This window comes from Microtus ochrogaster (assembly GCF_000317375.1).
Source record: "Microtus ochrogaster isolate Prairie Vole_2 chromosome 14 unlocalized genomic scaffold, MicOch1.0 chr14_random_1, whole genome shotgun sequence".
In the NCBI taxonomy this organism is placed as follows: domain Eukaryota; kingdom Metazoa; phylum Chordata; class Mammalia; order Rodentia; family Cricetidae; genus Microtus; species Microtus ochrogaster.
This window is the reverse complement of record NW_004949096.1, coordinates 19,126,793-19,137,943: the sequence shown is the minus strand read 5'-3', so window position 1 is coordinate 19,137,943 and position 11,151 is coordinate 19,126,793. Positions and strand designations below refer to the sequence as shown.

At 48.3% G+C, this 11,151-nt stretch overlaps 1 protein-coding gene across 1 annotated transcript in view; it reads left to right on the top strand.

The window, feature by feature from the left end:
- Positions 1 to 2,091: 2,091 nt before the first annotated feature.
- The window catches only part of Arhgap1 (Rho GTPase activating protein 1), a 22,610-nt gene continuing 13,550 nt past the window's right edge, over positions 2,092 to 11,151 (top strand). Inside the window, exons 1-3 of the mRNA XM_005364157.3 lie at positions 2,092 to 2,186; positions 5,558 to 5,705; positions 5,901 to 5,996. Coding sequence (XP_005364214.1) covers positions 5,573 to 5,705; positions 5,901 to 5,996 — 229 coding nt within the window. The 5' untranslated portion in view covers positions 2,092 to 2,186; positions 5,558 to 5,572. The remainder of the gene's footprint in view (positions 2,187 to 5,557; positions 5,706 to 5,900; positions 5,997 to 11,151) is intronic.

Genomic DNA, 11,151 nt, shown 5'->3' with positions numbered 1-11,151 from the left:
AAGATGTGTGGATTGATACCTGGATCTTCTATTCGGTTCCATTGGTCCTTCTGTCTGTTCTTATGCCAATACCAGGCTGTTTTCAGTACTTTAGCTCTGTAGAAGAGTTTGAAGTCAGGGATTGTGATGCCTCCAGAAGTTCTTTTATTGCATAGGATTGTTCTGCCACCACCACTGCAGTTGATTCTTCCTCTAGCCTGGGGCGCATGACACTTAGGTTCTTGGTGGGAGACTGTGGGCACAGCAGCAACTTAGAGCCTGGGAACACAATCTGGTACACCTGCAGGTGAAGATTCCCATTGATCCAGACCAAGGACACGTTTCCATCACTCTGCAGGCCAGCTTGTTGCACCAAGCTGCAAAACAGAGCAAGAGCTGGCTCAACAGGTCCTCTTCCCCAAGTCTTTGGAAGGACACACAGGAAAGGACGCCTGGGAGACAACTAGAATTGGCTTCAGGTTTCAGCCCAAGTTTAGTGTGTACGCACATTTGTATAACTTACCTGACCCAAGCTGAACTCTGCTTCCAGGTACATATGGCTCCCCACCAGCCTAGTGACAGTTCCTGGAATAAGATAATGAAAGGTCTTTCGTAGTAATCCTTTTGGGGGCGGGGAGCAAGGCGTGAGGGGGATTAACAACGTGAGCCACCGCGCAGAGCGAAAAGCAACAATCGTTTTAAACAATCCTTACTATCCACCCTTTACTCGCATCATTTCCTCCAGTTTTCCAAATCACGTTTGTAACAGCCGCTGCTTTCTTTTACAGGCCAGTAACATGAGGCATGTCATTTCGCTAACTAGTTGACGAAGCTCAAATCTGATCCTGGTAACTTTAGCGTCTGACCTTTGTCACTGTGGACACCCTAGGAATTCGGCTCACAACCTTTTGCATTTCCATTCTTTAGTTACTGCAGCTTAGGTAAAGTAAGGCAGTGAAGGGACAAAAACAACTTCCCAGGCTTTAAATACATGCTTCTAACGAACTGGAAGAGCTGTTCGGATGTGTCTGACCCTCCCCCAAACTTTCAGACCGGAGACGACGTCCTATTCTTCAATACCTCTTCGTGCGGTGGCTTCACTCCCTCGCCCTTCTCTTCCAAGCAGGAGTCCACTTCCAGAGGTCCCCAATGTAGTCCGAGCTGCAGGGGCTCTCCGACACACCAGACCCCTAAGTGGTGTTTCCTGGCGCGGGAGGGGCCCAAGGCCAAGCCCTGGGGGAGGCTCCTGAGAGCAAGTACGGCACGTCTCGTGCCAGGTGGAAAGTCTTTGAGGCCCTGAGCAAAGCCTTCTCCAGATGGGCTCCATCCTGAGTCCTGGCCCAGGCACGGCTCGGGGGCTGCAGGGAGATGGGAAGGCAGTGAAAGGAGCGGCCCACGAGGGAGTGGGGTTGGGAAAAGAAGCAGGAGGAAAGTGCAAGGTCAGCTATGCCTCAGGAGTCCGAGGGATAAGCAAGGCTCTACCCCAGCCCCTGACAGGGTGTTAAGCCCCAGACTGGAGCAGGATCCCAGGCTCGAGAGAAAAAGGAATGTGGGGAGAAAGGCGTTGACTAGAAAACGCTGGGGCCATCTAATCCAGGACTGAGGGTCGCAGACATCGCAGGTCACTCACGGAGTTGCAGAGTCTTTCCCAAGAGCATCTCCTTCGCCTCCATCCTGGATCAGAGAGCTCCAGCCAACACCCCTTCGCCGGAAGTGAGCATTTTTTGTCCAGGCTCCTCTCAGAAACAGTCCTTCCAAATTTACGCTCAAGAAAATTCAGAACCAAAAAAAGGAAAAAAAGAATCTCGATGGTTAAGCATCAGTGAAGCACTGGACTGGGAGTTTGGAAGTACTAGTTAGACAAAACTCTGTCCGAGAACGATACGAAACTAGGATTTCTGGGGCCCGCTAATTCTCAGTATCAGGAAAAGCGGAACCAATATGTCAACCCGCCCTCCTTAGGGAGCGAGGAGTCGGAAAGTTCTACTGTCTAACCTCTTAGACGGGCATTTTGGCAGGTGACTCTCGGAAGTGGGCGGGACACCTGGAAAGCCATGTTTGGACCAGGAAGAAAACCGGAAGTAGGAAGATGTGGCGGAAGTAGCTGGGGCGCTGGGGCCCCGGAGGGGGCGGTTCCCGTTCCTCCTCGGAGCCGGATGTTTGCCGAGCTTTGACAGGCGTGGCAGAGGGAGCCTTGCCTGAGCGCGGTGAGCTGCAGAGCGCGGGGTCTCGCTGGGCGCGGTGGGGGAAGGGGAAGAGCTGCGCTGGTCGTCTGAAGGGCTTAGTTCCTAAAGGGGAGATTTGGAGGCAGCGACGCCGAGGTGGAACTGGGCCCGAGGGCCTTGGTCTCTCCACTGCCGGGATTTTGCCCCACTTCTGTGTCTGCAATGAGAATACAGCCACTTTCTCTGACGTCTTCCTTCCCTCTCCAAGGCATAGGCCAGTACAGAACAAACCCGTGGGTGGGAGAAGTCTCCTTGACAGGATCCGGCAAAGCTCTGAGATCGAGAAATTAGAGGGAAGTGGTCGACTTTGCCACTTGATAGGCCATGCTTTCTTCTCATTTTCTTGTGAAATGAAGTTCATTCAGTGTAGGTTTTTGACTATGCAAACGAGATTATAGTTGGGAGTTACTGTCGTGTAGGATTTATGTTTTTCCGGAGTCACAACAATCCGATTCCAACACCAGCAAACATTATGACTTCAAGTTGCTATCTCTGTTCCGCCCTGGTATTCAAGTTCTGGCTGCCCCTTCGTGGCTCCTCTTTGAACCCTATGAATTTGTGACAGACACATAGGAGTGTTGTTGAGGGGCTGACTTTCACCAAGAGGCCACCTCAAACATACTTGTGGATTGAAATCCTGCCTCTGGGTTCTATGACCTTTAGCAACGTGCTCATCCCCCAGCCCCCATTTTGCTCAAACCGTAAATGGCTTTACTAGCATAAGGTGAACTGGTTCCAGCTCGGGTACTATGTTTGTCTTTCACAAGTGTTGGTTCCTTTCTTAGGAAAATCATTCAGTCATTCAGCTAATGACAGGATGTCTACCACGTGCCAGGCATTATTCTGAATAAGTTGCTTTGTTTTCCTGTGCTGGAGAGGGAATCTAGGGCTCTGCGTGTGCAGGCAAAGTGCTCTATTACTGAGCTGTGGCCTTAACCTTCGAAATAGGCTCTTAGACAGTAGTTCAGAGGCTTGTGAAGCCTTTAAAATTGCATGCAAGATTTCATGGATCTGTTCTCTTTTTTTGAGAAGTTCACAGATATCAGAATTTTTGAGAGATTTATGATTTTGCCAAAGTCAAGTCTTTTTCTAAAGTGACGCGTGAACACTCTCTAAAGGTAAAGGTTTACCTGCCAAAAATGCAAGATTCATCTTAGAGAAGTGTTTCTGCAGAGCTTAATAGGGCTCGCAAGTGGCTGATATTATTTCATTTCTATCGTTTTGTGTTAGAATTTCCCTTCGCGGGAAATTCATCTCCCACTGGACAGCAGATAAACATCTGGGCTCAGAGAAGGCAATAGAAGGGGCTGAGAGAGGTCAGGGAACTGGGCACACTGTGATTAGTTTTGCTGGTAAAGGAGGTTATGTGGGAGTTGAAGGAGCTCGGGAGAGAAAGAGGCTCCTGGGAAAGAGATGGGAGTCCCATTCAGCTGTCCTCCCTCACACACAGCTCAACTCTAACCGCTACTTTTAATCCTGTTTACTTCTAGCAAGTGCTTCTGAGCACTGGGGAGTTAGGAGCCTTTGCTTCATAGATGAGGAAATTTAAGATCCCTACAGGGAAGGCGCTGGCCCAGGATCTCTGCAGCCCGAGGCTTGGCAGGACTGTCACCTGGTTTTTCATATATTCGATTTCATGCTTTTTCTGTGACGCCAGATATTATTGTGTACAAAATGATTTCTCTTGCATAGCTGTGAGGTCGGGGGTGCCAAGAAGTTCCTGGCGCCTGGGCAGTGATGGGCGGGAAGCCACTCTAGCAGGAGGGTATTGTTTCCAACTGGAGTCGGTTCACTTTAATGAGCCAGTGCTTCTCATCCTTCCTGATCCCTCATGTTGCGGTGACCCCATCCATAAAATTATTTTCATAACTGTAATTCTATTACTGTTATGAATCATAATATAAATATCCATGTTTCCCAATGGTCATAGGTGACCCCTGTGAAAGGGTCATTTGGTCACCAAAGGGATTTCAACCCACAGGTTGAGAGCCACTAAGCAATGGTCCTGTGAGAAGCAGCCCTGTAGCCTCCTGGTTGAATCTGGGAGAGTCAGTGGGCCAGAGGCAAATTCCTCAATACTGGAGATTGCCTGGTTGGAAGGGGAGTGAGGATCCGGTCTTTGGGCAAAGGCAAAGTTACTCACCAAGAGAAATGCGTTCTTGAATGTGAAAGGTTTGCCCTCTGTGTTCTTAGTGAGGAACCTGTATTTTGGTGTCCAGCTGGATGAGTGAATCCCCAAGGGACGGGAGAAAAAGAGCAAGGAAGAAGCAAGGTCTTTGGCTTTGAAAACCTGAAACAGTTTTCCTACTGACTCAGTATATTGCCATGGTAACAAGGAAGTTGTTGCTTAGGCCCTGGGAGCTGTTCACCATTTAGAGCCCTAGGCTGTAATGTGTGGGGAGGGGCGGTTGTCATGATCCTTGTGCTCACAGTGTGCATCTCACGTGGCAGCTCTTCTCTTCTTCCAACCCCCAGGCCCTTTCTCTCCTCTTACCTGTCCTACTGATTCTCTGACCTTATATGTCATTTTCTCCTGGCCTCGGGAATGCAGTTTCTTCTTTGGTGTTGGGCAACTAGGTTGGATGAAGCCTCCTTCCTCACCCATCTGGTGAGCTCAAGGGAGGTGCCACCTCCTTTGGCTGGGTCCTAGACCTGGTTTTAGTGCCAACTCTTCCCCCAGCTCTTCTGTCCTGATCTCCATGCTCTAGATATTGTGGGCAACCTCTTTTCCCTCTGTGCCCTAACATCCTTAAGACAGTCTGTTGACTTTGCCACAGGGAAACCATGGTGTGGAACCCCTACAGGTTTAGAGAAGGCCCAAGAGCATTGGGGACCTACAGAAGGTCTGCTGGGATTGGCAGATAGATTCCATTCCTTGTCCCCGGTAAACCAAACTGCACACCTCAGCCATGACCCTCTCTCCTGGGACCCCATCATCTTCGACCGGAGAAAGAAGTGGGATGTCCAGGCCCAGCTGGCCTTTTTCATGGCATTGGGAGACTCTTGGATTCCTCAGATTCTTGTAGCATCTATTCCTGTAACTGTTGGGGAATGTGAGGATATGCCCTTTGGCAGCTGGGGCTGCGTTACTTGGTCAGTCGGGTGACAGGCAGTGTGGGATCTGGCTGAGGACCTGAAGGGAGGTACTGGGCTGTGCCATCCGCTACTCCAGCTGCCTTTTCTGGCAACATGCTCTGTGGAACTCTTGGCAGGATTAGGACTGTTGAGGAATAGGGACAAGGGTGCCAGAAGAGAAAAAAAGAGGACAGAAGGGTTCACTGAAAGAATTACAGAATCTGGCCCACCACTCTTCCTCCCTCCACATCCAGGTTTCTCCTCTGGTTCTTCTGCAGGGAACAGACACAGCCATGGATCCTCTCTCAGAGCTGCAAGATGATCTGACCTTGGATGATACCAGCCCAGCTCTGAACCAGTTGAAGCTAGCCTCCATTGATGAGAAGAACTGGCCTTCTGATGAAATGCCAGACTTTCCCAAGTCAGGTGAGTGGCACAATGTCTCAGGCAACTGTAGACACCCCGGAGGGGAGGCTCCTTCCTGCTGGAGGGGTCTTCAGGGGGTAAGGTTGGGCCAAGGAGACCAGCCCTAGAGTATGGCTATGACTATAAGTTCCCTGGGGGCAGGCTAGAGAGAATGAGTCATGGAGAAAGTGACTCTGCCTTTGCCATGTTCCTCAGATGACTCTAAAAGCAGCTCTCCAGAACCTGTCACACACCTGAAGTGGGATGACCCTTACTATGACATTGCCCGGCACCAGATTGTGGAAGTAGCAGGTAAGCATGCTCAGTAAGGTACTTCTTCCCTGATATTCCGTGCTCCTGGCTTAGAGAAGCCAGCCTCTTTTGCTACCAAGAAAGGGTACATTTTGTGCCTAGCCTCTGGCCTGCTCTTGGGCTTATGGATCTTCCCTTATGAGCATGGACTGGTTTTGATTGGTATGTACCACTGCTTCCTGACGTATGGTCCCATGGTCTCCCACTGCAGCCGGAATGTGGGAGGCATTGTGGCCTAAGAGCTTTTCAGTTAGAAAGTTGAGTTTGATCCAGTTTTGCTCTCTGACCTCCTTTCTCACACTGTTGTTGAGGAGTAGAGTGATTCTTGTATGTTAGCATCCTGGGAGCTAGAGCTTCCTTCCTGTCCTGTCTTCCCTTCACTCGCCCTGATCCCTGATCCCTGCTTTTCCATCAGTCACTGGAGATGCGGATAATGTCACCCCCTTTTGGGGGTTTGGAATGGGCAGAGCCTTTTCAAGATGCACAGTGCCACGTGACTCCCTGGAACGTCAAGTTTCTAGTGGGTGTGCTGCCCTGCTGAGAATGGGTGCAGGAACCCTTTGGCTCTCTGCTTCAGGAAGCTCCCTGTGTCATAAGGCAAGCCCAGAAGAGACTGGAGCAGGGAACTAGTGAGCCTCAGTGAGCTGGCTCTGGTTGTCAGGGTCAGAAGAGGCCACAATGTCGAAGGCATTCCCATGGTGCCTGAGTTTCTGATGCTTACTTTGGTCTGGGTTGGAGCCCTTGAACGATCTCTCTCGACCCTGCAGAAGCAAGACAGTTTCTTCCTGGCTTAGGTCTGAGCCTGGGAATCTGAGTAAGGTGTCAGGGTGTCTAATGTCTGCCCTGACAGCCTCCGACTTGGTAGTCAGTCAGAAGACAGCAGGTGAGGTTGTTCCCCCCACTTCTGTGGGTGTCCCCTTGTCTTGCAACAAAACACCACCTTGCAGCATTTTTTTGTTTGTTTCTCCAGAATGTGGCGAGCCTGAGGGGGCCCAGCCAGGTAGGTGTCAGTTCTGGTTGTCTGTGCTTGGCCCCCCTGGCTGTGGCCTCTGGCTCTATGAATCAGAAAGGACTCTTGGTGGAGGCAGGTGGGACCAGCTTAATTGCAGCTCCATCGTAGGAATCTGGGAGCTGGTGTTGGCTTTGGAAGCAGGAAATAGCAGAGTGTCTGAGAGACATGATGAGTTGGAGACCCAAAACTCTGGAGAGGGGAACTCTAGGTGCTGTGCCTCTGGAAGCTCCCAGTATAGACAAGTCTTGTTTGAAGAGCCAGTGGTGATGTCTGAACTAGAGTTCAGAGAAAGGACCTGTGTGTAAGGGAGAGGAGGCAATACTCCCAACTCCTCGACAGCCTATGTTTGTCTCTCCCTTCAGTAGCTGCCATGGACCTCAGTCAAATTTGACTTGGTCCTTGTGGGGTCTTTCCAGTGTTGTGCTGGAACAGTAGACTCTATAGAAGGCAAAGAGACCATTATTTGTAACCTTTTCAGTTTATACAACAGCTGGTTTCAGGCCTCCAACATAATATCAACTGGCTTGCAAAATGCCTGGCAATAGAAATATTTAACAAGGGGCTGGAGAAATGGGTCAGAGGTTAGGAGCACTGGCTGCTCTTCCCGAAGTGCTGAGTTCAGTTCCCAGAAACCACATGGTGGCTCACAGCCATCTATAATGAGATCTGGTGCCCTCTTCTGGTGTGTGGGCATACATGGAGGCAGAATGTTGTAGACATAATAAATAAATCTTTGAAAAAAATATTTAACAAATGTAAACAGTCTTCATATACCATAACTTTCTCAGTCCTGACGTCCACCTTAGAAGTTCTTGTCCTGCAGGTTGTGGGCAGCAGCACCCGGAAAGCCTGCTGGAGAGGCTCTCCTGTTGCTGGTTAACACCCATGCTACCTTGAGAGAGCCTGATTGGTATCTGGGGAATGCAGGCTTCTCCTACTCCACCCTCTCCCCAGCACCCAGCTGCCAGCTCTGTGTCTCTCTTAAGGGTCCAGGGCAGAATCAGCTCTAATCCCTTCTGAGAGTAGGGAGGGGGTTCTGGTATGCTTCCTGTAGTAGCCACCCTGCTTGCTTGCAAACTTGGTGATGGGACTTCCATTTCTGAGGAGTCAGAGGACAAGGCCTAGAGCCCCAGGGCTCTGACTTATCCCATGCATGCCTTCCAACTCCTGACTGATCCTTGATCCCCTTGCTGTCTTGACATTTTTCAGTGTGTGTTACTAGATCAGCCTTATGGTTAGCACCGAGGACTTGCCTGGGTATCCGCCCCCTTTCCTAGAAGCTTACATTCTTACACTGGGTATGATTCAGTGGTAGAGCTCTCAACCTAGTGCAAGGCCTGGGTACCAGCCTCAGTACTGGGAAAAATGAAACAATAAAAAGGAACCTAACAGTCCAGTCTTTTTTTTTTTTTTTTTTGGTTTTTTGAGACAGGGTTTCTCTGGTTTTGGAGCCTGTCCTGGAACTAGCTCTTGTAGACCAGGCTGGCCTCGAACTCCCAGAGATCCGCCTGCCTCTGCCTCCCAGGTGCTGGGATTAAAGGCGTGCGCCACCACCGCCCGGCTCTAGCAGTCCAGTCTTAAAGCCAGTCACAGTCCTCTTTGATCCCCCACCCAGAGCTGCCAGGGCACAAATTTCTTTTTCTAGAGAAAATGCACATCTTTGTAACTTTTTGATGAACCAGTGAGTTTATTAGGGTTACTCAGAAAGCACGGATGAAGGGTTTCTACACCCCTCTTCTGTGGCCAGCTAAGAGGTGGAACAACATGCTCCTGGCCTGTAGCCTTACCCTCTCACTGACACCTTACATCCCAGAGCTCTCAGACCTTCTACCTTGGCCAGACAGGCTTCAAATAAAAGCTTCAATGCCCTCCCCAGGCCCTCCCACTTCAGCACCTGCATTCCAGGCATTCCTTCTGCTTAGGTGGAACTAGGCAGGTGATGCTCCCCTTCATGCAGGAGTCCCAGGACTTCTGAACTTCAGATTGTGTGGCTGGGCTACGTTCTATGTCTGTGTCTCTCCCCCTGCTCTGCTGCTTTCCTTACCCCCAGCAGAGCCAGTTGGAAGTAAATGAGGGCAGGAACTTAACTGGGAGCCACCAGCAGCTGCCCCCCCAAAAAAAACTAGCACTTCAGGGTTCAGAGAACTAGTGTGGTGCGCACATACCTATAATAAATATCTCGAAAAACAAAAAAAAAATAAATAAATATCAAAGCTGGAGGTAGTGGCACACACCTTTAATCCTACTGCTTGGGAGGCAAAGGCAGGGGGATCTCAATAGTTCAAGTCCAGCCAGTCTACATAGTGAGTTCCAGGACAGCCAGGGCTACATAATGAGACCCTGTCTTATAAAAACAAATACAAAAACAAACAAGCAAAAATATCAAATTCTATCACTCAGTAAACTGAGGTAGAGGAGCTTCAGGTTTAGGCCTGCACCTGCTAATTGATGAAGTCTCAGTTTACCTTTTAGAATTAATTCAGAGATTTTCCACATAAGTTTTTAATTTTTTTACTTGGTTTATGTGGTAAAAAGATCCAAAATTCCTGTAGGAGAAATTCTGGAAGGCAATATGACTAGAATACAATTAAGATTTGGATTCACCTCATCTACATGTGCCTCCTGTAATTTCTCCTCAACAATCCTCAATTCCTTTTCTGCTTCAGCTGTTAATTCTCTGGGACTATTCAAGTCTTTATCACCATCTAAGGTTTGTTTAAATGAATTATTAGATCAGGTGTTATCCCAACAGCCGGTCATAGACTGGAAATGTCTCCTAATAATCTTTGAAAGTCATTAAGAGTCTGTAACCGGTCTCTCCAAATTTGTGCCGTTTGTGTTCTAATTTTCTGTAAACCTATTATGTAACCTAGGTAATTAGCAAAATCTCTTCTTTGAATCTTTTCAGGAGCAAATTGTAATCCCCATTTAGGCAAAACTTTCTTTACTTCTTAAAACATCCTTTTTAAGGTATCTATATTTGAATCAGATAACAAAATGTCATCCATGTTATTGTATATTATAGACTTGGGAAATTGCTTATGTATTATTTCCAATGGCTGGCACAGGGTTGGGCTATGGAGTATTCCCTGTGGGAAGATGGTCCATTGATATCTTTTAGTAGGCTGAGAATTATTTTAAGTAGGTACTGTGAAGGCACACTTTTCTCTATCCTTTTCTTGTAATGGTATAGTGAAGAAACAATACTTTAAATCAGTAACTATGACAGGCCATCCCTTTGGTAACAGAGAAGGCAGAGGAATTCCAGGTTGTAGAGGGCCCATAGGTTGAATAACCTTGTTGATATGTAACATGAACGGGGCCTGCTTGTTGTTGGGGTTTCTTGTCTCGCCAGTACCCAAAAATTGTTTAGCCCCAAAGAAAATCACACATAGGTCTCCATAAATTATAAGCTGATTGGCCCATTAGCTCTAGCCTCTCACTAGCTAACTCTCACGTCTTGATTAACCCATTTTTCTGATCTATGCTAGCAATGTGGCTCAGTACCTTTTTTCAGTGGGGCAGATCACATCCTGCTACTTTGGTGGTCTGGGCAGGAGTGGGAGGAATCAACTTCCTCCTTCCCAGAATTCTCCTGTTCTCATTACATCATTTTTACTTTCTGTCTGGTTTTTCCGCCTATACTTCCTGCCTGGCCAATCAGCGTTTATTTAAAACATGATTGACAGAATACAGACAATTCTCCCACATTGATAGCCCTTGGATCTGTCACCCTTCTCCATTTTCCAGATTTCATTTTAACAACAAATACAGGAGAATTCCAAGGGCTAGTAGATTCGTCTATATGTCGAGCATCTTGTTGTACCAGCTGTTCTAAAGCCTGCAACTTTTCCTCAGCTAGAGGCCACTGCTTAACCCATATTGGTTTCTCAGTTAACAATTTTAAAGGTAGGGCTGTTGGTATCTCTGAAGGTTTATCAATTGCTTTGTGTTCTTGTACAACCCGAATGGCTGGTGTCCGTCGTCTATAATATCTTGTAATATTTTCCTTAAAAACATGGGCTGGAGAGATGGCTCAATGGTTAAGAGCATTGCCTGCCCTTCCAAAGGTCCTGAGTTCAATTCCCAGCAACCACATGGTGGCTCACAACCACCTGTAATGAGATCTGGTGCCCTCTTCTG